At 53.1% G+C, this 25,144-nt stretch overlaps 2 protein-coding genes across 2 annotated transcripts; both read left to right on the top strand.

Moving 5' to 3' along the window:
* The first annotated feature begins 620 nt into the window (after positions 1-620).
* Positions 621-13,089, top strand: LOC134158960 (glutamine-rich protein 2-like). Its single transcript, XM_062609419.1, has 11 exons — positions 621-1,038; positions 9,942-10,057; positions 10,185-10,276; positions 10,431-10,545; positions 10,712-10,900; positions 11,177-11,299; positions 11,475-11,549; positions 11,883-12,046; positions 12,203-12,324; positions 12,647-12,712; positions 13,007-13,089. Exons 1-8 carry the CDS (start codon positions 621-623, stop codon positions 11,949-11,951), a joined length of 1,197 nt encoding a protein of 398 aa, XP_062465403.1. The 3' UTR covers positions 11,952-12,046; positions 12,203-12,324; positions 12,647-12,712; positions 13,007-13,089.
* Positions 13,090-15,411: 2,322 nt separating this feature from the next.
* LOC134158961 (uncharacterized) lies at positions 15,412-24,998 on the top strand (the record flags this gene model as incomplete). The annotated part of the gene is made up of 13 exons (XM_062609420.1): positions 15,412-15,550; positions 15,666-16,019; positions 16,266-16,370; positions 17,110-18,094; positions 18,232-18,347; positions 18,475-18,566; positions 18,721-18,835; positions 19,002-19,190; positions 19,472-19,594; positions 19,770-19,844; positions 20,174-20,338; positions 20,495-20,616; positions 24,875-24,998. Coding segments are annotated over exons 1-13 (2,640 nt in total), but the record flags the coding sequence as incomplete, so codon positions are not given.
* Between the last annotated feature and the right edge of the window lie 146 nt (positions 24,999-25,144).

Below are 25,144 nucleotides of genomic sequence, written 5' to 3' on the forward strand. Positions count from 1 at the left end.
GCGTGTTTCAAAATGGCGCCCCAATCGATCCGGCACCGAGGCACCGCCCTCTTTCTTTCGGATTCCTCGACATTTATCATGCGTATGCCTTCTAACACACTCTCTCTGTCCTTTTCAAAGTCCCTGCTCTCGGAATCCCTCTGCTTTTCAGAGCTCGACTTGGGGGGGGGGGGGGGCAGGGAGTTGCGCATCCTCCGCTGCACCTTCTGATGAGGAGGAAGGGGGAGAAAGGGAGGGGGAAAAACCCTGCGCTCCGAGCACAGGGAGCGCCCCGCAAGTTGGGGGAAACGAGTTATAATCTTCCCCCGGCCTTAACCGACCGGGGACGTCTGTTCCTAGTTTCTCTGTTGCTACAGCGGCGATTTTCTTTTCCGCCTTGTATTTTTTTATGCAATTTAAGGCTTACCAAATTTCCTTGCCGTTTTATCATCATCAAGCATCGAGTCAAATAACTCATCACCAAACTTTCGCCACTCACTCTCCTCAAATACTGTATTAGGAGCTACAAAAAGTCCCTTAGCCTCCCCTACAGAAGGGGATAACTGCTTCAGTTTTCTGAGAGGGATATGTACAGTGTAAGTTAATATTCAGGGATCTTTCTACGGTGCCTAGAAAGAGAAATGCACATTGGAGGAGGGATTCCAGAGTCCACGGGCACGCAGATCACCAGCCCTGGGACAGAGCCGGAGTCCACCGTCCCTCAGGCCACCATCTCAGGGGAGCGGCTCAGCACACAGCTTCACCGGGCTGGCCCCCTGGCAGCAGGGACTCTCTTGCCGACAGCCCAGGGATTTGAGATCCCACTCGATGCTGATCCCAGGGCCACGTCCCACGTGCAAGAGCTGGCCTTGCCCTCGAGCTCCAGCAGTGCCTACCACAATGCCTATAAGTGCTACGTGGAGACGGTGGAGGCTCTCAAGCTGATTGGACAGCTGAGACACCTCTACGCTGCCCTGAAGGAGCAGGTGGCCCAGATAGAAGCCACCAGGTTGGAGCAGACTGAAATGGAGAAGCTGCGTCTGCTCCTCCAGGAGGGAGGTGGGAGCTCTGGCTGGGAGGCTTGGGGAGGGGGTGTTTGAAATGCTGGGTCTGCAGCTGGTAGGGAGATGGCAGAGTGGGGAACTTGGGAGGGGGCTGCCAGAACCATGCCCGGCTGTTTGTGCTTCGATGTTGTGTGGGGGAGTTCCTTGCTGCCCCCCATATTGTCTTGTAAAGTCTGCAGCATAGAGGGAGATTCAGGCCGTGCTGCAAATGCCCTGCTGGCACTGAGAGCCTATGGCCACTGGCCCAGTAAGCCAGGTCTGTCCCCGTGGGGCAGCCTCCCCACCTTGCCTGGCACTACCTTGTTACTTTCCTCCCTGGAGCAGGACCAGGACCAGGAGGTGCTGAAGCGCATCCAGGCTGCCATCCTGCAGATGCAAGGGGAGTATGAAAAGCTCAACTCTGTCATGGGGAGCCTCCTGGATGACAGTCGCCAGCAGCAGAAAGATATCGAGGTAGATGGCTGAAAGCCCCATGGGCTTAGGGCATCCTCCAGGCAGAACCCAGGCTGAGGACCACAGGCGATTTGCCCTGTGGAGATTAAGAGTACCTTTCCCAGAGGATTCTTGCGGGGAGTAGAAGCAGGGGTGCTCCTGCCACGATGTCATAGGATGCTTTCTGTGTTGGAAGGGTCTGTTGCGGTCCATAGAGAGGCTGGAGAAGGAGAAGGCAGACAAGGACGACCTGGAGCTGGGAATGGATGAGGTACAACCTCAAAGGGCCTAAGCAGCAGCCAGGGGGGTCCTGGGCAGGGAGACAAATGCCCCTTCTTCCCTGGGAGGTTGGTGGGAGAGCTGGCCCGGGGAAGGGAGGATTTCTAGCCCAGCTGCAGGTCCCTCCGTCTCCCCCCATGTCCCTTGGGCTGGTAGGACCGACCCCCTGGGGGTGTGACGGGGCGAGTGGGGCCACACAGCCGTGGGAGGAACACAGTGGTCCTGCAGGAGTGCTTTTGCCTCTGCCCCTGCAATGAGCTGACCCTGGCTGTTGCACCTCCATCCTTTCCCCACCGTTCTCCTGCCTTTCCCTGTTGCTAGAAAGCAGACAAAGACGCCTTGGAAAGCAAAGTCAGCCGCACCCAATTTGAGGCGAGCCTGGAGCTGCTGAACAAGAGAAACCAGGAGGTGCTGAGCCGGGTGACAGGCCAGGAGCAGGGGCTGCACGAGGTCCAGCAGCAGCTGCGGGAGGAGATGGCCTCCAAGGTGAGGGGCGGCTCATCACCGCTGGGCAAAAATGGCACCTTCGGGGCTTGGTGGCCCAAGGCAGCATCCTCCTGAGGATTCCTGCTCCTGGCTTTTCTGTGAGGATGCAGCGTCCCATCCCGGGGCGGCTGGCTGAGGGAGTGTGTCTGTCTGCAGCTGGATCGCCTGGAGCTGGGGCCATTCCAGCAACAGCTGGATGAATGCTGGAAGGGCAGCCTCGAGCAGCTCAAGGAAATGGCACCACCAATGGAAACTGACGATGCAGCTGGGATTAGGAAGTGAGTGCAATAGGGACAGCACTCACCTTGTTCCCGCCTTGTCCTTGCCTGCATCCCCTGTTCCCACGGTGCTCTGGGTGCCTGTGGCAGTGGTTCCCATGGCTTTGGAGGTTCTTGGGCGCTCCCCTCTGCGGATACTCCTGTGCCTAAGATGAGGTGGAGCTTTTTCCCAGGCGGGAGCCCACAACCAACCACTCTCCCTCCTCCTATCCCCTTTCTTCTGTAACCAGCCAGCAGGCTGGGACCTTGTTGGTGTTGGGGGGGATAAACCAGGCTCAAAACCGGGTTTCCCAACTCACCCGGCCCTTTCTCCCCTCCCCAGGCAGCTGCTGGTGGATTTCCAGTGCCTGTCTTGTGACAGGCAACTCAGCATGCGGATGCCTGGCTCGTGAGTACCACCCAGCACAGGCGCATCAGGAGTCTGCATGGGTGGGATGGGGGGAGGTGGGTGCTGGTGGTGCTCCAGACGAGGCATGGGGTTCGTGGTGTCTGCCTGCGAGGGTCCGATCGTGCCCAGCACCCTCCACAGGCCTGCCCGTCAGCGGGAGGATTAGGACCCCTCCCTGAGGGCAGCAGGCAGGGGATGCCGTGAGGTACAAGCCTGTGGCGGTTGGGGTGCTGCCACGAGCCCGGGTGGGTCATTTGTCCCCTATCACCCGCTGATGGCTCTTGCCCTCCCCAGGCCTATCCCGCCCATCCCGTCCTTTCCACCGCTGGTCCCTCACGTCACTGGGCAGTCCCACCCCATTCGGAAGACGGAGGAAATCCACAGGTAGGGGACACGAACCCATCCCCATCCCTGGGGTGCACGATGGCCCTGCCCCAGCAAGGGAGAGTCCTTCCCTGCGTCGGGGTAAAGGGCTCTGCTCCCTGGGCAGGGCAGGGGAGCAGAGATGTGCCACAGAGGCTCAGCTGTGCTTGCCCCAGGCCTGGGGCTTTTACAGCCTGGCCAATGTGCTGCCCCGCCTCTCTCTCAGTGGCGCTGAAGCCGCATGTGCTGAGTTGTGTGTTGAGTGTTCCCATACCCTATCCTGCAGGGAGCAGATGGCTGCATGCCGGTACCCCACCGTGCCACGGCAGTGTGGGGGCCAGCGTACCCTCACACACCCGCTGCAGCGCAGCCTGCGCCTCCAGCCGGTCCACCCCAGCACCCCACAGACACTCCAGCCACCCACCCTGCTCCCCAGCAAGGTAGAGATGAAGAAAGAAGGGATCTGGTGCGGGTGACTGAGGTTGGGAGGGTGATGCTGTGTAACGTTATCTAGGTGCCTGCTCTGGAAAACATCTCCAGCATACTGTGTGATACTGTGTGAATATAATATAATATAATATAGTATAATATAATGTAATATAATATAATATAATATAATATAGAGGCAGAGAGTTGACCAATGTACAGGGGGGTTGTACAGGGGGGTTGTACAGGGGGGTTGTACAAGGGGGTTAGAGGAGTTTCCTTGCTTAAACAAAAGTATTGTCTGTTGTAAATGCCTGCTAAGCAGAACAAAGGCACGTGGTCCTATTGGTAAGGAAAAGCAGACACTTGGTCCTATTGATAAGCAGCTATTGATAAGGAAATGCAGACATTTGATCCTATTGATAAGCAGCTATTGATAAGGAAAAGCAGAGGCCTGAATCTACTGATAAGGGGGAGAAGCAGATGGTTTATGGCTGGGATACCGACCAAACCCTAAGGCCATATGTGAAGACTGAAAGGTGAAAAGTGCAAGAAGAGGAAGACTCATTTACTTCATCTTGAAGACCCCTACCCACAGGAGGAAGACTCATTTACTTCATCTTGAGACCCCTGCCCATGACCAGAGGGGGCACTGCGCAGGTGCAGAGGACCTTCTGGCTCATTATTAATACGAAGTGGGGATAGGACATGAATATGTCTAGGCGTGTTGTGCAACCTTACGAATATATATATAACTTTAGAGAATAAATGTAGAGGGAAACAACACTGAGGTACGCATGACTTTGAGGAATTATCCCCGTGCGTCCCAGCGCTGAATAAAAAGCATACCTACTTTACAACTTTAACGAGTTGTGGAGTCAATCCGCGCATCAATTTGGCGAGCCAGGCAGGAGGTCTCTGTTCGGCTGCAGGATCGGCTGAAGGGCGGACATCCTAGGCGCCCCAGGCCGCTTGCCTGGAGGAGCTCTGCTCCTCGTCCGCTCACTGCAAGGACAGACAACAAGGAAACTTAGGGGGCCGCTTGCCTAAGGCGCGAGGAGCTCTGCGCACTAGTTCCCCTAGGCAGGTAGGGCTTGCAAGCAGGGGACTCGCCGACCGGTAGAGCGGCCGCTAGCGATCCTGAGGGTGGATCGGGTGAGTTCGGGCTCAGGAAGGATCTGCTAATGACCGTAGTGGAAGCAGGTGAAGGGGTAGGCGAACCCACCAGGTCTCCGCTGCATCTCAAATTCTGGGAACCAGGACAGACCTGCTACCATAAGAAGCAAGAGAAGGGTAAGGCGGAACCACGGTGTGAGTGTGTGGGATCCCATGTGTGTTTGTGTTTCTTATGATCTAACAACAGGGGAACTGATCTGCAGAACCCAGAGATATTATTTTACGGAACCCCTGAGAATATCATAAAACTTGTGTGTAGGTGCTCTCATTTTTAAGTGCATTTGCAGAGCACTAGGAAAGAGAAGCTATAGATTTGTAAAAGATTGTTTGAAATGGGAGCCGGTCGAAATAAGGGAACTCTGAAGAAAAGCCCATTGGGTTACATTTTGGCACATTGGAAAGAACTGGGAGGGTCTTGTGGGGGTTCGGTAAACAAGAAAACGTTGATAAAATGTTGTAACCAATATCTGTTTTAGTTAGACTGTTGCCAACTTAAAAGTTAAAATTCTCCATTCCTGTAATTTTGCATGATGTCCACCCCTGTTATTTTTAACTTGTAAAATTTGATAGGAAACTTCTGTGGATAAAGTTGAGTACTTGATGCATACGTATGGAATATCAGGTCTTGTGTGCAGGTACATCTTTTTATGAAGACTGTGATGTTCCTATCTGTAAAAATATTGTGAGTGTAAAAAGCTTACTTTTGAAAAATTCATTGCCAAGCTTGTGATTGTTTATGAGATTGGGAAAGTATTAATTGGGATTTTGGTGTGAAGTCCCTGAAGTTGAGTACCAGAGGACAAGTACTAGCCCCCTATTTATTATATGCTTATCTGTAAAAAAACATTCAGGAATGATATGGAAAGAGAACAGTGTGTCAATGAAATGACTCTTTCCCATGGTCATCATCTATATGTGTTTGATTTGCCTTTCCAGACTTGGATTGCTCTGGAGACTGCTAAGCATTTTTCCAGTTTGATATGGAATTTTCCCTGACTTGGATTCCTCCTTCTGTCTGTCGTGTGTTAGGGTTTGATAGCAGTTCTTTAAGGATGTTTGATGCCTAAGGCAGAGGATCCTCTATGGCAGTGTGTACATGTATAATTTATTTATTTTAAATTTATCAGATCAGAAAATGGGGCTACAGCTCCCATTGTCTGGTAACTCGTAGTGAATTTAATCATATAAAGCAATGAAAATGGTTAAATTATAGGAGAGAGATTTAAAAAAAAAAAAAAAAAGTCACCACATTTTAATCTCATGTCTCAAGCTGGGCATGGGGAGGCTTAGTCTGGGTATTAGGAAAAATTTCTTCACCAAAAGGTGATCAAGCATTGGAACAGGTGGCCCAGGGAAGTGGTGGAATATGTGTCCCTGGAAGCGTTCAAAAAAACCATTGAGATGAGGCCTTTAATGGCATGGCTTAGTGGTGGTTTTGGCAGTCCTGGGGTAATTGTTGGACTTTATGATCTTAAAGGTCTTTTCCAACCCGGTTAATTCTACAATTCTGTGATCAGGAGAAATGGCCTAAAAATGGAACTTTGAATTATAATACATTGCTACAATTAATGTTGGTTTTGAGGTGGCCAGGAAAATGGGATGAAGTACTATATACAGATAGGGATCTGGCAGAGCTATGTTAATTTCACATCCTGTCTGCCACTCCGGGTGGTTTCTTAAAGTGAAAAACCTAATTTTGGCTTTGGAAAAGGACAGAGAAAACCAGAAAGCTAAGCTGAAGAGATGTTGTTCAGCCTGTGATATTGGGAGAATGATGTTTAAAAGTTGAATCAGGAAAATAAGTAGAAAAATTATATATCACAGATACCTCTGAGAGGAGCATCCTCTATACCTGTCCTATCAGATATTGATAAGGAGGAGGAGATTCTGTCACTGGCAACAAGCAACAAAACCAGAAGTGCTGTTGCAGAGGCAGGCATCTGTAACCCCTGCAGAGCAGGGTGAGCAGCTGTGAGAAGAAAAAAAAAAGCAAAAAAAAAGGGAAAACCAAAGGGGAAAGGAGGGGAGCTCGAGCAGCTCCTGTGTTTGAGCACGGAATGAGTGCTGGGGCAGGCAAACAAGTGGGAACAGACATGTTGATAGACGGGACTGAGGGGTTGTTGAATGTTTTGAAACTGGTGGAGGAGGAATGTCGGGCAAAGGTGGGGGAAGTGGGTTTTTCTCCTATGGGACCGGGTGCTGTGGAGAGTTTTTGCCCTGGGGGAAGAATGCCATGGACAAAGGACCTGGGGAATCTGCCCTAGTAGATCCACTGATTAAATTAAAACTAGAGACCAGAGGAAATAAAGTGGAATTTTAGTGGATACAGGAGCAACTTATTCGGCGCTAATTCAGAGGGAAAAGAATTTGTTACAGATGTGGGAGCTACTGGCCACCAAGGAAAAGAAAAGAAAAAAACCAAAACCAAAAAAATAAAAGGCAAAAGGCACAAATTGGAAAAAAGCAACATTTAAAGAAGGCAAATGGAATTAAAGAGTTAAAATCAATTAATTGCATCCTTATTAGGACAAGAAGCAACATTTGCAAAATGGAATTAAAGAGTTAAAAATTTTGAGTTTATCTTTAATTCAACAGAAAAAGCAAACAGGAGGACCTCCCTGAAATAGAAGAAATCCTTAATGCAGGTGTACCTGGGAATACGGACATCTGAAGTTCCAGGTAAAGCGAAAAATGCTTTGCCTGTTAAAGCAGAAATAAAAAAGGGGGCCTGCCCAATTAGAATAAAACAATAGCCCCTAAAATTGCAGGAAAGGGAATTAAAAAAAAAAAAAAAAAAAAATCATGAATGTGAATTGGAATATAATACTCCTATCTTGCCAGTAAAGAAAAGTTGCAGATTGGTTCAAGATCTCAGAAATCAACAAATTTGTAGAGGATATTCAGTAATAACTAAACCGTATTGAGTAAATCGAATCAGAAATGGTTTGCCGTCTTGGATTTAAAGGACTCTTTCTTTTGTTTACCATTCAGAATTTATTTGCTTCCGAATGGGAACATCCTGACACAGTAAGGAAAACCCAATTAACGTGGACAGCATTATCTCAAATCAGTTAACACTGGAATTAGGATCATGAAACCACCCACTCAGACAGGGACTCTGTTACAATATGTGGATGACCTATTGCCACAGAAACAAAGGAAAAATGTGTCCAGTGAATGGTGGAATTATTGAATTTTCTGGGACTGAATGGTTATTGGGTAACCAGACAAAAGGCCCAACTAATCCAAACCCGAGTTTCCTACCTAGGATGACAGAGAAAACTTGGAACTGCTAGAAAAGAAGCCATTTGTCAAGCTCCACGACTGACAACCATCAAGGAGCTCCAGACGTTCCTGGGAATGACTGGATGATGCAGACTTTGGATGCATGATTATGGTGTTCTGGTAAGACCCCTATATGAACTGTTAAAAGAAACCCCTCTCTCTTTGGAATGGACTGATTCAGCAGAGGAGGGCTTTAGAAATTTAAAAGCAGAGCTAATGAGAGCTGCAGCTCTGACTTCTGGATGTGACTAAACCCTTTTGGCTATATTCCTATGAAGAACAGGGAATAGCTTTGGTGGTCCTTACTCAGAAACTGGGACCCTGTAAGAGAACAGTAGTGTAATATTCAAAACAGCTGAATGAAGTGAGCAAAGGATGGCCCGGATGCCTACGAGCTGTGACAGCAGTTGTCATGAATATTGAAGAGGCCCGCTTATTTACCTTGGGACAAAAATTACTGTACTAGTGTCCTGTGTTGTATCAGCATTCCTGGAACAGAAAGAAGCCCACTGGTTCTAAATATGCATTTGGTGTGGTCCATGCACATGGTGCCATCTGGAAAGAACGAGGACCTTTGAACACACAGACGACTACTGAGAGCTGTTCAGCTACCTGAGGAAGTAGCTATTATGTGTTGTCAAGGATATCAACAAGATGAAATTTGGCTGATTTTAACAATCTAAACTCATTCCCTTAATCCCTGATGGCAAACTAAGAACTGAGAAATCTAAACCTAGAAAATCAAAGGAGGGTAGAAAATTTATTGAAGATCTCAGAGGAGGAGAGGAAAACAAAGAAGATTGGGTTCAGATACCTGATGGGTGAATTATAATCCCCTATAACCAACTCTGGACGGTAGTTCAGGAGGAACATAATAAAACTCATTGAGATGAAGGAAGGAGATAGCAAGTCTTTATATCATATGAACAAATTGAAGGAAGGAATTATATATCATAGCTCAATTAGACAAATAATTTTTTTTTACCAATATTTGTTGGTGTTAACGAATACTTTTTTTGGGTGGCCAGAAGCATTCCCTTGTAGGTTTTGGAGTACCAGAGGCTATCCTATGTAAAAGTTTTATGTGGAAGACCATATCGGTCCCAGTTTAAAGGAGAAAGTCTTCTGGAAGTGGGAGAAGTTTATCTCCTAAAATTTCTGGTCAATCTGGGAAAACAACCTGCTTGCAAGAATAAAGAAAGCACCAGAACCAGAGAACACATGGCGGATTGAACCTTCAGGACCCTCGCATATGAAATTATATCAGTCATAATTTGGATTTATGTGATAACTGACATACCATCTTGGGTCTAATACTTATACCTGAAATTAATGCAGAATGTTACTAAAGTTGTTAATTGTAGTGACTGTTGGGTGTGTGCACAGTTGCCTGAATCAGAAGAAGATCAGGGCCTTCCTGAAACAGATAAATATGTATTACACCAGGATGTTTATTTAAATACCACAGGTGTAAGTCACTATTCAAATTGTATAGATGGTATCGTGGTTCAGTGATAGCTTGATTCCTGAAGGGAAAGGATGGTAGCAGGCCCTGAAGGAGCCCTGAAGGAGCAGGTGGCCCAGACAGAAGCCACCAGGTTGGAGCAGACTGAACTGGAGAAGCTGCGCCTGCTCCTCCAGAAGGGAGGTGGGAGCTCTGGCTGGGAGGCTTGTGGTGGGGGGGTGTTTGAAATGCTGGGTCTGGAGCTGGTTGTGCTCAGAGCCTGGCGCGTAGGGTGAGACCCTTTCACTGACAGTGTGTCCCCTTGTACCATGTTCTTCTAGGCCAGGAGAGCGTTGCCGATGTGCTGGGTGACCTCCAGGCCCAGGTGTCATCCCTGCAGGGCCTGGCCAGTGACCTGCAGGGCTTGTCCAGGGAGCTGCAGGGAGAGAAGGGGAAGGTAAGGAGGCCCCGAGGGAGATGCAGGGGTGCTGGCAGAGTTGGGCACGGCGGAGGCGGCTGAAGAGCCCCTGTGCTGGGATGACACAGGGGCCATGCCCTGACTCTGCCCCCACTGCCGTTCCCAGATCAGGAAGCTGGAGAGTGCCCTTGGTAAACTGGAGGCGGCCAGAGCCAGCTGGCAAATGGATCTCGGCGACCAACTCAGCCTGCCATTGGGGTAAAAGGACAGGAGGGGATTTCGTTCCCTGTGGGGCTGCAAGGGAGCCCAGGAGGGCTGGGAGCATCCCCTGCTGGGGGGGGTGAGGGATGCCCCCTGAACAACTAAAGCTTGTGAAGACTAAGCCTGCCTGTGCCCCCATCTCGCTGGCCAGGTCCACACTGCAGGAGGTAAAGCAGGACATGAAGGACCTGGCAGAGCATCAGCAAATAAGCAAGGCTGCACTGGATCAGTTGGTGACCCAGATGGGCGAGGAGGGGCAGGAGCAGGTGAGGCGTGGGGGGAGCTCCCACCACCCACTGGCTTTTTGAGGAGGTCCTGGTGGGATTCCCAGACGCATCCCGTGGCTGGCTGGGCCACGGAGCCTCCATGGCACTTGGGATTGTTGGCTGCATCTGTCCCGTCTCAGAGGTGACTCCTCTTCCCCTTCTGCAGCTGGAAGAGGTGAGAGCGATGGCGAGCACGGGGCAGGAGGAAGCAGTATGCCCCACGTGCAGCAGCGACACCAGCATGCGTTTGGCGAAGCTTCTGTGGTGCTATGAGAAGCTGCAGGGTCTGGTGGACTCCCTCATGTCGAGGAAGAAGACGGGCAAGGTGATGCGGCAGCTGCCAGGGAAGAGCCAGGTAGGGAGATGGCAACATGGGGGACTTGGGGAGGGGGCTGCCAGAAGCATGCCCGGCTGTTTGTGCTTCGGTGTTATGTGGGGGAGTTCCTTGCTGCCCCCCATATTATCTTGTAAAGTCTGCAGCACAGAGGGAGATTCAGGCCGTGCTGCAAATGTCCTGCTGGCACTGAGAGCCTATGGCCACTGGCCCAGTAAGCCAGGTCTGTCCCCGTGGGGCAGCCTCCCCACCTTGCCTGCCACTACCTTGTTATTTTCCTCCCTGGAGCAGGACCAGGACCAGGAGGTGCTGAAGCATATCCAGGCTGCCGTCCTGCAGATGCAAGGGGAGTATGAAAAGCTCAACTCTGTCATGGGGAGCCTCCTGGATGACAGTCGCCAGCAGCAGAAAGATATCGAGGTAGATGGCTGAAAGCCCCATGGGCTTAGGGCATCCTCCAGGCAGAGCCCAGGCTGGGGACCACAGGCGATTTGCCCTGTGGAGATTAAGAGTACCTTTCCCAGAGGATTCTTGCGGGGAGTAGAAGCAGGGGTGCTCCTGCCACGATGTCATAGGATGCTTTCTGTGTTGGAAGGGTCTGTTGCGGTCCATAGAGAGGCTGGAGAAGGAGAAGGCAGACAAGGATGACCTGGAGCTGGGAATGGATGAGGTACAACCTCAAGGGGCCTAAGCAGCAGCCGGGGGGGGGGGTCTTGGGCAGGGAGACAAATGCCCCTTCTTCCCTGGGAGGTTGGTGGGAGAGCTGGCCCGGGGAAGGGAGGATTTCTAGCCCAGCTGCAGGTCCCTCTGTCTCCCCCCATGTCCCTTGGGCTGGTAGGACCGACCCCCTGGGGGTGTGATGGGGCGAGTGGGGCCACACAGCCGTGGGAGGAACACAGTGGTCCTGCAGGAGTGCTTTTGCCTCTGCCCCTGCAATGAGCTGACCCTGGCTGTTGCACCTCCATCCTTTCCCCACCGTTCTCCTGCCTTTCCCTGTTGCTAGAAAGCAGACAAAGGCGCCTTGAAAGCAAAGTCAGCCGCACCCAATTTGAGGCGAGCCTGGAGCTGCTGAACAAGAGAAACCAGGAGGTGCTGAGCCGGGTGACAGGCCAGGAGCAGGGGCTGCACGAGGTCCAGCAGCAGCTGCGGGAGGAGATGGCCTCCAAGGTGAGGGGCGGCTCATCACCGCTGGGCAAAAATGGCACCTTCGGGGCTTGGTGGCCCAAGGCAGCATCCTCCTGAGGATTCCTGCTCCTGGCTTTTCTGTGAGGATGCAGTGTCCCATCCCGGGGCGGCTGGCTGAGGGAGTGTGTCTGTCTGCAGCTGGATCGCCTGGAGCTGGGGCCATTCCAGCAACAGCTGGATGAATGCTGGAAGGGCAGCCTCAAGCAGCTCAAGGAAATGGCACCACCAATGGAAGCTGACGATGCAGCTGGGATTAGGAAGTGAGTGCAATAGAGACAGCACTCGCCTTGTTCCCGCTTTGTCCTTGACTGCATCCCCTGTTCCCACGGTGCTCTGGGTGCCTGTGGCAGTGGTTCCCATGGCTTTGGAGGTTCTTGGGCGCTCCCCTCTGCGGATACTCCTGTGCCCAAGATGAGGTGGAGCTTTTTCCCAGGCGGGAGCCCACAACCAACCACTCTCCCTCATCCTATCCCCTTTCTTCTGTAACCAGCCAGCAGGCTGGGACCTTGTTGGTGTTGCGGGGGATAAACCAGGCTCAAAACCGGGTTTCCCAACTCACCCGGCCCTTTCTCCCCTCCCCAGGCAGCTGCTGTTGGATTTCCAGTGCCTGTCTTGTGACAGGCAACTCAGCATGCGGATGCCTGGCTCGTGAGTACCACCCAGCACAGGCACATCAGGAGTCTGCATGTGTGGGATGGGGGGAGGTGGGTGCTAGTGATGCTCCAGACGAGGCATGGGGTTCGGGGTGTCTGCCTGCGAGGGTCCGGTGGTGCCCAGCACCCTCCACAGGCCTGCCCATCAGCGGGAGGATTAGGACCCCTCCCTGAGGGCAGCGGTCAGGGGATGCCGTGAGGTACAAACCTGAGGCGGTTGGGGTGCTGCCACGAGCCCAGGTGGGTCATTTGTCCCCTATCACCCGCTGATGGCTCTTGCCCTCCCCAGGCCTATCCCGCCCATCCCGTCCTTTCCACCGCTGGTCCCTCACGTCACTGGGCAGTCCCACCCCATTCGGAAGACGGAGGAAAATCCACAGGTAGGGGACACGGACCCATCCCCATCCCTGGGGTGCACGATGGCCCTGCCCCAGCAAGGGAGAGTCCTTCCCTGCGTCGGGGTAAAGGGCTTTGCTCCCTGGGCAGGGCAGGGGAGCAGAGATGTGCCACAGAGGCTCAGCCGTGCTTGCCCCAGGCCTGGGGCTTTTACAGCCTCGCCACTGTGCCGCCCTGTCTCTCTCTCAGTGGCGCTGAAGCCGCATGTGCTGAGTTGTGTGTTGAGTGTTCCCATACCCTATCCCGCAGGGAGCAGATGGCTGCATGCAGGTACCCCACCGTGCCACGGCAGTGTGGGGGCCAGCGTACCCTCACACACCCGCTGCAGCGCAGCCTGTGCCTCCAGCCGGTCCACCCCAGCACCCCACAGACACTCCAGCCACTCACCCTGCTCCCCAGCAAGGCAGAGATGAAGAAAGAAGGGATCTGGTGCAGGTGACTGAGATTGGGAGGGTGATGCTGAGCATCTGGGGGGGGGGGGGGGTCCATGCCTCAGTTTCCCTAGGAGAGCTGGGTATAGAGGGTTGCTTGGGGATGCTGAATTCAGCCCCAAGCTTTAGCCAACCCATTCTCTCCTCCCCAGCACGACAAGATGGCTGGCCCCTGTCCCTCAGACCCAGGCTCCACTGGCCCACTGGAACACACGTCAGCTTCAATCCACAGCCACCTTCTCCAGGTACACCAGCCCCAGCCGCCCCTCCAGCCCCGCAGGACGGATGCAGCATCTCGGCACTGCTTCAGTTTTCTGAGAGGGATATGTACAGTGTAAGTTAATATTCAGGGATCTTTCTACGGTGCCTGGAAGGAGAAATGCACATTGGAGGAGGGATTCCTCCGCCAAAAATATAAAAAAATATAATAATATAATATAATATAATATAATATAATATAATATAATATAATATAATATAATATAAATAGTGCCGGAGAGTAGGGGCTAACAATCTATTTCCTGGAGGTATCCTGAGCAATTTCTCAAGTGTTGGCTGGCTCAGCCCTCATCATGTCTCCACACACAAGTGCATTCACATGACTCTGACACTGGTCAGCAGCGGCATGTACGGGAGGAAAAATTCCAGCTGTCCTCTTGCTTTGCAGCTTTCATACCACTGAAAGGTTCACGGGGGCAAGTGCCTTCCTGATCTTCAAATACATGGGCAAAATGTGGGGTACACTCCATTGAAACTTGGAGCTGGAGGAAGGCTGAACAGCCACTGGCATCTGCTCTCAGCGAGGCCGGATGCGTGAGAGTTGCAGCGTGTTCTCTAGCCCTAGAGCTGCTCTGTAACCGTACATTTGGGAAGTGGGAGGAGCTCCTTCATGTCCATGGGCCCGTATGTCACTGTCACTCTCCATGTCACTGTCACTCTCCATTTTAACTTCTCAGGTTGCACAGCTATCTCCCAGTCTCGATTCCTGCATTTATCTCTGCAGCACGAATGCGCTCTAGGAGCCAAATTAATATCCTTGCTCTTGTATCCTTGCTCTTCTCTCTTCCTTCTCATTTTCTTTGCTCTCAAAGAAGGGATCCCTCTGTTCTCTACTACCGATTCTCAGGTGCCGATCACTGGTCAGATGGTGCTGCCACTGCATGGGCAAATACGAAAAATGGGTGGCAGGAGATTTCTTCCACTGAGGTCTGTTCGGGCCTGCAGGGAGATGCATTGTCCTGGGAAACATGTTCACACTGTCGTGCCCAACAGACGGTCCAGCTGGTCCCTCCCCAGCCTCCACCTGCCCCTTCAATGGCCTCCTGAAGTGAGCCCCTTCTTACTTGCTAGGTGTCTTCTGCTTAGAGTCGTGCTCTGGCCAGTTCAGCTATTTGAGATCCTGCAAGATCCTGCAACTTCTCCTGAATGACCTAGTGTCTTATTAGGTGTATCTGCCTCTGTGCTTCTTTTATAGGGTGTCTTACTTAACTTTCTAGATGATGAGGTGTTTTAGTCTACATGCCATGTCTTGCTGCTTTAAGCAGCCCTGCAGGAGGGAGGTGTCGGTTCTCTGGCATGGTCGGACCTGGAGGTTTCTGCGGGAAAAGATGTTCTTGAGGATTCTTTCTGTCAGTACTTGTCTGATGGGTGACTCTGCTTCCAAGATGTTTTGGAGTCCTCTCCTTCCTCGGGTTGTGTGGAAGCTTGTGTCTGCCTGTGCTGCTTTTTCCTGCTTGTGCAGCTCTTTGTTTGCTCAAAATGGGTGTGGTGATGCTGAGCAGAGGTGCTCAAAATGGCTTTTGCGTAGCTCTGCCGTCCTGATGCTGTCTGGCAAGGAGAACTGCGGGACGGGAGAGGGTCGCGGGGCGTCGCCTGGCAACGGGTGTTTTCGTCAGCGGTGCCCTCTGTGAGTTCAGGAACGGGCTCGGCCAATGGGCATCGAGGAGCGGGCGGTGGTGGTCGGTAAAGAGGCGCGGCAGGGCGGGGGGCAGGGTCAGCTGCTGCAGGTACGGGGCCGGGGGCTCGGGGGGGCGGCGGCGGGGAAGGGGCCGGGGCCGCCACATCCCTGAGGGAGCAGGAGGCAGGCTGCCGGCTGCCCGCTGTCTCTCCTCCCGCCAGCAGGTCAGACTCGTGTTGTCGGCCATAGCGGCAGCCATGGCTCTGCTGAGCTTGACGCAGCTGCTGGACGCCGCCATCGGGACGCCCGATGTCGCGGCCGTGAACTTCCGAGAGCTGCGCAACCTGCTGCAGGCCATGCTGGCGCACCTGGGCCTGCAGGACCGCTCCAGCCGGGGCTCGCAGCAGCCTGCCGAGCGGGACAGGGCAAGGACCCCGGCCGCGGGGCAGCAGCCGGGTGAGCAGCTGCCTGCGAAGGACCCGCTGCAGGACACCACCTGCGGCTCCGAAACTGCTGTGGCTGCCGACGTGGGGCAGCTGGTGGAGAGGGTGGAAACCGACGAGAGCAGCAGCTCTGAGGTAGAGGCTCTTCCCAGTCCCCTGGGTGCTCCCCCGGTGAGGCGCCTCGTCCTCCACGGGTGGCTCTTTGCCCTTGGCATCAGCTTCAGCGCTCCTGCACAGAGCTCGGCACGGGCAGGCAGGGCTGCATCCAGCCCTGCTGACATGGGTTTGTGTGATGGCTTCCATTGGGGCAGGGTGGGGACCAAGTTCCTGGTCTGTAGGGACCCTCCCGTGGGGCTCATGCCTGCCACCCTCCTCTCCTAGGACACGTCTGCCTACCAGGATCTCTCTGAGGAGATCAGCCAGGTGAAGGAGGCGCAGTCCCGCATGCAAGGAGAAATCCGCATGATCCAGGAGGCGCTTGGCTTGGTGAGCTGCTGCTGGTATCCCCAGGAGGGAGCTGGCCTCTTGTTCCCCTGCCTGCATCACCCCACATCTCCCTGCGGACCCGGTCCTCCGGCCTCGGATGTCACCCAGTGTGAAGGGCACTGGGAGGGAAGAGTGGGAAGGGTGCCCCAAGAGGGAAGCATGGGAGCTCCGCCCACCCTACCTGGAGCCCCGGGGAGGGCAGAAATGGGCAGCACTGCCTGCAGCTCAAGCTGCTGGCAGAGGTAACTGTGTGTGTCCACCCTAGTGGCGCTAAGGTGCTTCTTAACTAAACACCCATGAAAGTACCATGGGTGCTGGGAAAGAGGGTCAAGATCTAATGGTACAATACAGCAGCAGCCCCCCGGCACAAGCCTGCCCAGCGCCCGTCTGTCTAGCGCCCAAGTTAATTTGCAGGTGCTACTGTTCAGTCCTGCTCCTGTGTCCTGACTGCCGTGCCTCTCTTCGCCCCACTGTGGGGGAACCTCCAGGATGCTGCCGGCCGGCTGCCAGGCCTCGGCAACCTAAGGGCTCTGGCCAGTAATGTGGTATGTTTATGAGCACGCCGGATCCCGCTACAGGACAGGAGATGGCTGCATCCCTGGGGGACCAGTGCAGGCGGTCCCTCTGCACTAGGGCATGGTCCCCAGCAGTGCTGGGTGTGAGGGGGAGTGCTGGGGTGGGCCCCACCATGCCCCTGGCTGCATGGCTGGGGTAAGCCCTTGAACCCTTCATTCCCCAGCAAATGCTGAAGAAAAGGCTGGGCCTGTACCCGAACCCAGAGGAGGTCAACAGCATGGTGCACTGGGACGTGCTGGAGGATTGCCTGGTGGGCAGCAAAAGAGAACGAGGTAGAGATGGAGGAAGACCCAGAGGAAAACAAGGAAACCAGTCTGCCACCACCAGGTCTCCCACTTCAGATGTGGATACCCCAGAAGGGGCAAGCTCAGTGCTGGGATCTAGAGAGAGCTCAGTGGGGCTGAAGGATCCAGGGACAGCTGTAACGGCCCCTAAGCAGCTGGCAGGAGTTCCCTCACATCAGAGGAGGGATGCTAGCACCAGTGTGATGACGCAGACAGCGTCTCAGGACATGCAGACCACCGGCCTGGGGACACAGCCAGCACAGCCGGAGTCCACGGGCACGCAGACCAGCAGCCTGGGGACACAGCCAGCACAGCCAGAGTCCACGGGCACGCAGACCAGCAGCCTGGGGACACAGCCAGCACAGCCGGAGTCCACGGGCACGCAGACCAGCAGCCTGGGGACACAGCCAGCACAGCCGGAGTCCACGGGCACACAGACCAGCAGCCTGGGGACACAGCCAACACAGCCAGAGTCCACGGGCACGCAGATCACCAGCCCTGGGACACAGCTGGAGTCCACCGTCCCTCAGACCACCATCTCAGGGGAGCGGCTCAACACACAGCTTCACCAGGCTGGCCCCCTGGCAGCAGGGACTCTCTTGCCGACAGCCCAGGGATTTGAGATCCCACTCGATGCTGATCCCAGGGCCACGTCCCACGTGCAAGAGCTGGCCTTGCCCTCGGGCTCCAGCAGTGCCTACCACAATGCCTGTAAGTGCTACGTGGAGACGGTGGAGGCTCTCAAGCAGATTGGGCAGCTGAGACACCTCTACGCTGCCCTGAAGGAGCAGGTGGCCCAGATAGAAGCCACCAGGTTGGAGCAGACTGAACTGGAGAAGCTGCGCCTGCTCCTCCAGAAGGGAGGTGGGAGCTCTGGCTGGGAGGCTTGTGGTGGGGGGGTGTTTGAAATGCTGGGTCTGGAGCTGGTTGTGCTCAGAGCCTGGCGCGTAGGGTGAGACCCTTTCACTGACAGTGTGTCCCCTTGTACCATGTTCTTCTAGGCCAGGAGAGCGTTGCCGATGTGCTGGGTGACCTCCAGGCCCAGGTGTCATCCCTGCAGGGCCTGGCCAGTGACCTGCAGGGCTTGTCCAGGGAGCTGCAGGGAGAGAAGGGGAAGGTAAGGAGGCCCCGAGGGAGATGCAGGGGTGCTGGCAGAGTTGGGCACGGCGGAGGCAGCTGAAGAGCCCCTGTGCTGGGATGACACAGGGGCCATGCCCTGACTCTGCCCCCACTGCCGTTCCCAGATCAGGAAGCTGGAGAGTGCCCTTGGTAAACTGGAGGCGGCCAGAGCCAGCTGGCAAATGGATCTCGGCGACCAACTCAGCCTGCCATTGGGGTAAAAGGACAGGAGGGGATTTCGTTCCCTGTGGGGCTGCAAGGGAGCCCAGGAGGGCTGGGAGCATCCCCTGCTGGGGGGGGTGAGGGATGCCCCCTGAACAACTAAAGCTTGTGAAGACTAAGCCTGCCTGTGCCCCCATCTCGCTGGCCAGGTCCACACTGCAGGAGGTAAAGCAGGACATGAAGGACCTGGCAGAGCATCAGCAAATAAGCAAGGCTGCACTGGATCAGTTGGTGACCCAGATGGGCGAGGAGGGGCAGGAGCAGGTGAGGCGTGGGGGGAGCTCCCACCACCCGCTGGCTCTTTGAGGAGGTCCTGGTGGGATTCCCAGACGCATCCCGTGGCTGGCTGGGCCACGGAGCCTCCATGGCACTTGGGATTGTTGGCTGCATCTGTCCCGTCTCAGAGGTGACTCCTCTTCCCCTTCTGCAGCTGGAAGAGGTGAGAGCGATGGCGAGCACGGGGCAGGAGGAAGCAGTATGCCCCACGTGCAGCAGCGACACCAGCATGCGTTTGGCGAAGCTTCTGTGGTGCTATGAGAAGCTGCAGGGTCTGGTGGACTCCCTCATGTCGAGGAAGAAGACGGGCAAGGTGATGTGGCAGCTGCCAGGGAAGAGCCAGGTAGGGAGATGGCAACATGGGGGACTTGGGAGGGGGCTGCCAGAAGCATGCCCGGCTGTTTGTGCTTTGGTGTTATGTGGGGGAGTTCCTTGCTGCCCCCCATATTATCTTGTAAAGACTGCAGCATAGAGGGAGATTCAGGCCGTGCTGCAAATGTCCTGCTGGCACTGAGAGCCTATGGCCACTGGCCCAGTAAGCCAGGTCTGTCCCCGTGGGGCAGCCTCCCCACCTTGCCTGCCACTACCTTGTTATTTTCCTCCCTGGAGCAGGACCAGGACCAGGACCAGGAGGTCCTGAAGCACATCCAGGCTGCCATCCTGCAGATGCAAGGGGAGTATGAAAAGCTCAACTCTGTCATGGGGAGCCTTCTGGATGACAGTCGCCAGCAGCAGAAAGGTATTGAGGTAGATGGCTGAAAGCCCCATGGGCTTAGAGCATCCTCCAGGCAGAGCCCAGGCTGGGGACCACAGGCGATTTGCCCTGTGGAGATTAAGAGTACCTTTCCCAGAGGATTCTTGCAGGGGGTAGAAGCAGGGGTGCTCCTGCCACGATATCATAGGATGCTTTCTGTGTTGGAAGGGTCTGTTGCAGTCCATGGAGAGGCTGGAGAAGGAGAAGGCAGACAAGGACGACCTGGAGCTGGGAATGGATGAGGTACAACCTCAAGGGGCCTAAGCAGCAGCCAGGGGGGTCCTGGGCAGGGAGACAAATGCCCCTTCTTCCCTGGGAGGTTGGTGGGAGAACTGGCCCGGGGGAGGGAGGATTTCTAGCCCAGCTGCAGGTCCCTCCGTCTCCCCCCATGTCCCTTGGGCTGGTAGGACCGACCCCCTGGGGGTGTGACGGGGCGAGTGGGGCCACACAGCCGTGGGAGGAACACAGTGGTCCTGCAGGAGTGCTTTTGCCTCTGCCCCTGCAATGAGCTGACCCTGGCTGTTGCACCTCCGTCCTTTCCCCACCGTTCTCCTGCCTTTCCCTGTTGCTAGAAAGCAGACAAAGACGCCTTGGAAAGCAAAGTCAGCCGCACCCAATTTGAGGCGAGCCTGGAGCTGCTGAACAAGAGAAACCAGGAGGTGCTGAGCCGGGTGACAGGCCAGGAGCAGGGGCTGCACGAGGTCCAGCAGCAGCTGCGGGAGGAGATGGCCTCCAAGGTGAGGGGCGGCTCATCACCGCTGGGCAAAAATGGCACCTTCGGGGCTTGGTGGCCCAAGGCAGCATCCTCCTGAGGATTCCTGCTCCTGGCTTTTCTGTGAGGATGCAGCGTCCCATCCCGGGGCGGCTGGCTGAGGGAGTGTGTCTGTCTGCAGCTGGATCGCCTGGAGCTGGGGCCATTCCAGCAACAGCTGGATGAATGCTGGAAGGGCAGCCTCGAGCAGCTCAAGGAAATGGCACCACCAATGGAAGCTGATGATGCAGCTGGGATTAGGAAGTGAGTGCAATAGGGACAAACCAAAAATTGTCTTCGATGTAGTATTTGTCTGCTTAGCAACTCAGCCCGCTTTGTTGAGCCAAGGCCCCGGCTTAAGCACTTACAGTGATTTAGCGTATTATGATTGGATACATGTTTTGAAGACCCTTAGTGACTAACATATAATTGGTTAAAGACTCGTGTGAGAACTCTACCTTGAAAGCTTGCCAACAGTCCACAGTTCTTATTAACTTGGTGAATTCCAGCCTCTTATCTTGCTTGCTTAAGCTTCTTCAGGCCTCCCATGGCCTTGCTGTATCTTTCAGGACTATTCAAGGTTTATGTACCAATTATGCATTCTCCCGTGAGAACACGGTCTCCACATCTCCCCCCTTTTGTTTTATCCAGTAGCAAGTCGCTACTACAGCAAGGCACACACACATTTACATTAGCAGAGTAACTATTACAGGGTGCAGCAGCATGTTGAAGATGCTGATGGCAGTGAGGGACTAGCCAAAGAAATTTCTTACCAGTGGAATTCTCCCCCCCTCTTAATTTGTTCTATCACCTGCTTTATAACACTACCATTGTATTAAAATCTTTCTAGCTTTTGCCTTAGCATCTTCTAGCAGCTACTGCAAATTTCCATACTCTAACATCTCTTTTACAAGTGACAAATCTATACAAGGTGCAGTTTCTTACTGGCAACTAGCTAGTAAATACAGGTGGTTTTATACACAAAATCACCATCTCTAATAATAGCTACTTTACAAGCACACATATTCCGGATGTTACTTTTCAGTTGTCCCCAAGTGATGTTTTGCAGTTAATCGTTTTTTCTCTTCCTCTATCTCATTCTGCCTGGGGTATTCACGGTCAGCTCCTGTAGCTGAGGCATCAGATTTTTCCATTCGTCTGTCCAGCTCATGGCAAAGCTTCACAAACTTTGCAGACAGTCGCCATGGACCTGTAGGCAGTCGGACACAAATATACCCCCTCCCCCAGGTTATCAGTTCTTCAGTTCTTGAGAAGTAGACAGGTTAAATGCAGCATCATTACTCTCTCGCCCCCCCCCCCCCCCGTTTTTTTTTTTCATCCCTGCAAAAGCCGTCCTGCTGGGCAGCAACTATAGGGGCCTGCCTGCTTCAGCAGCAACCATAAATACCCGCCGGCAACCGCACCTTTACGTTAACCCTTTCATGCCCGAAACGTTAAACAGCTACCCGTTGAAAGCTTTTACATGAACCCAACAATACACAGAACACCGTCTGCCCTCAGCACACACACACACACGTATGGGATCCCACAAGCACACGCCACACAACTACAATGTTTGAAGCACAAAATCCAGACAATCATTACTCCCACTACAGTTCCACGTACAGAATGTGGCACAAGGACCCTGTGGAGACTAACAGCAAACCAGCTCCGAGAAGCATCATTGCAGTGCGAGGTGGCAGGCTCAACCTTAGCAGGCGTCCCCGCAGAGGCTCTGCCTCCCCCACATTGTATGAGGCTTGGGCTTTTATACTGACCAAAATGCACACTCATTCTGACACAGGTGGCCAGCCTGTGCTAGAAGAAGTGACCAGCAGTATCTACAAAGGTCTCCAAGGTTTGATAGAAACCTGGACATACTTACATTTACCAACTTCTACTACATGAGTATCACAGAAACTGTATGGGCTCCCCCTGTCAATTGCAAGAAAAAATCATACAGCTTGAGTGTAAGAGCATTTTAACGCATACGTGGTCACTGTTTGCCAGGCCTCCTTAACTATTTTGAGATCAAGAGCTTCCCACTCTTTAGCCCCCTGCTGTGTAGTAAACACAGGATATGCAAAGATGCCCATTGTAGAAAATTCCCCAGTAATGATCACGTATTTGGTTACCCATTGTTACAACTGAGCGTCTCCAGGGCCAGTGAGTCTGAGCAGACCGACCCGGGAGACGAAGAGTCAGAGTGTGGAAGCAGATATAAATCTGGCTCGGATTCAGGGGATTCGGGGGCTGATGCTGGGTCGAACTCAGGGTCTCCGTTGCTCGCAGCTGTGTCTTTCTTATCAGATGTCTCTCGTTCGGTATGTAGCCATCTGCAGACCTGGCTCCTGCGTAACTGAGTTAAAAATTTCCACTCTAGGGCATAGTGGGTTGGAGAGGCTCGCGGTTCCTTTAAATCTCCCGCTAGCGCATGATCTCTATTTTCTACTGCGTGCTTCAAAATGGCGCCGCAATCGATCCGGCGCCGAAGCACCGCCCTCTTTTTTTCGGGTTCCTCAACATCTATCATGCGTATCCCTTCTAATATGCTTTCTCTGTCCTTTTTAAAGTCCCTACTTTCGGAACTGGGGTGGTGGGGGAGCAGGGGGTTACACCTCCTCCGCGGCATCTTCTGATGGAGGGGGAGAAATGGGGGGGAACCCTGTGCTCCCGCAAGTTGGGGGAAACGAGTTATAATCTTCCCCCGGTTTCAACCGACGGGGGACGTCTGTTCCTAGTTTCTCCGTTGCTACCGCGGCAGTTTTCCGCCTTGTATCTTTTTATACAGTTTATTACTTCTCTCCGTGGTTTACAGAGTTTCTTTGCCGTTTTATCATCATTAAGCATTGAGTCAAATAGTTCATCGTTATCAATAGTGTAGCCGATTTTGGTTTAAAGTTTTATTAAACTGAGTAAGCGATAGCAGATAAAACAGCGCCGGGTGCACCTGTGAGTCCTCTGCTCCGCCCAAGACGCGCACAGGCGGTCCCTGGGAGGTGGTCCTTTATCTTTTTCGGTTCAAGGTCCCAGCCAATCCTGTCGCCCCTCCTCACTCGGATGTTGACATGGCTCTTCCCCATTGGTTCCCTTTGTTGCGGGGGGGGGGGGGGGGTCTCATTACCGAGAAGCTCCCAGAGGCTTCGAGAAGCGTCCACTGCCAGCCTCCTCCCCGTCACAGCCCCCTCCCCTCAGGCGTTGCAGCAAGACCCCACTTCGAGCCACCCAGCCCTCTTTTCTCTCTCACAATCCTGTGCAGCAATACAACTGCCCCCCCCCCCCCCATTACTTACAGAGTACAACAGTTACAGAGTCAAAAAGGAGTATTGTTTCACATAATGACAGCCACAGAGAGCCTTCCTCCCCCCAAACTTCTTGATGAACAAACCCCACACATTACAATTCCCCCCTTTTTCTTTTCATCATTTTTGTTCATCAAATCGTTGTAACGCATCTTGGCTTAACAGCAATGAATTTTCTTGTTCTACAGGTTCATATTTCGTTCCTATCAGCATTAGGTGAGCTGCTTCGAGTCTCCCTCGTGCAATTTCTAATATTTTATTAAAAATACGTGGTCCAAATGTTAATCCCAATATAATTGATATCAGGGTGATGCGCGGATTGACTCCACAACTCATTAAAAGTTGTAAAGTAGGTATGCTTTTTATTCAGCGCTGAGACACACGGGGATAATTCCTCAAAGTCATGTGTACCTCAGTGTTGTTTCCCTCTACGTTTATTCTCTAAAGTTATATATATTCATAAGGTTGCACAACACACCTATACATATTCATGTCCTATATCCGCTTCGTATTATAATGAGCCAGAAGGTCTTCTGCGCCTGCACAGTGCCCCCTCTGGTCATGGGCAGGGGTCTCAAGATGAAGTAAATGAGCCTTCCTCCTGTGGGTAGGGGTCTTCAAGATGAAGTAAATGAGTCTTCCTCTTCTTGCACTTTTCACCTTTTTTAGTCTTTACGTGTGGCCTTAGAGTTTGGTCAGTGTCCCAGCTGTAAATCCTCTGCTTCTCCCCTTTATCAGTAGATTCAGGCGTCTGCTTATCAACAGGACCGGAGGTCTCTGTTCTGCTTAGCAGGCATTTACAACAGATAGTCTTTTTGTTTAAACAAGCAAATTCCTCTAACCCCCTTGTACAACCCCCTTGTACAACTCCCTGTACTACCCCCCCTGTACATTGGTCAACCCTCTGTATCAAGGGGACCTGCTATTGTTGGCAGTAAGGTTGTAAGCCAGGAGGATTGACTAAACCAAGATTCATACCAGCTGCGTTGTGCCTCTCGTTCTTTTCGTCTTTTTTCCAATCCTTCTCGTAATTTGGTCATAGTATCCCGTACCACCCCTGTGTGATCTGCGTATACACAGCACTCTTTCTTAAGTGCTGCACATACCCCTCCTTGTTGTAAATACATTAAATCTAGTCCTCTTCGGTTTTGTAAGACCACTTCTGACAGCGATCTAACGGATTTTTCTAAGGCCGTTATTGATTGTTCAATTCTTACCAGGTCCTCGTCTACTGCTATCCTCAGTGCTTTAAATTCTTGGCTTTGTTGTATCAATGAGGTTACTCCTGTGCCTACTCCCATGCCCCCCAAGATCATTAAAGTGGCTATTGTTAATGCCGCGAATGTATGCATCATAAATAAAGTTCTCAGGGTGATAAAAAATTTTAGGGACTATTGTTACGTGAATACAAAAGTCTGAGGAGTCATTAAAATGTTTTAACGACAGGCAAGGTGTAACTCCTATAGCAGAGCAAACCCACTTGGTGTTAT

This window comes from Pezoporus occidentalis, unplaced genomic scaffold, assembly GCF_034315485.1.
Source record: "Pezoporus occidentalis ecotype Australia unplaced genomic scaffold, CSIRO_AGI_Poc_V1 ctg137, whole genome shotgun sequence".
Classification (NCBI taxonomy): domain Eukaryota; kingdom Metazoa; phylum Chordata; class Aves; order Psittaciformes; family Psittacidae; genus Pezoporus; species Pezoporus occidentalis.

What these genes read in the sequence shown, in the direction of transcription:
- LOC134158960 (XM_062609419.1), top strand. Translation starts at nt 621, where the DNA reads ATGCACATTGGAGGAGGGATTCCAGAGTCCACGGGCACGCAGATCACC. An exon ending in TGCAGGGAGAGAAGGGGAAG is followed by an intron (nt 10,058 to 10,184) that starts GTAAGGAGGCCC and finishes TGCCGTTCCCAG; the next exon opens with ATCAGGAAGCTGGAGAGTGC. An exon ending in AGCAGCAGAAAGATATCGAG is followed by an intron (nt 11,300 to 11,474) that starts GTAGATGGCTGA and finishes CTGTGTTGGAAG; the next exon opens with GGTCTGTTGCGGTCCATAGA.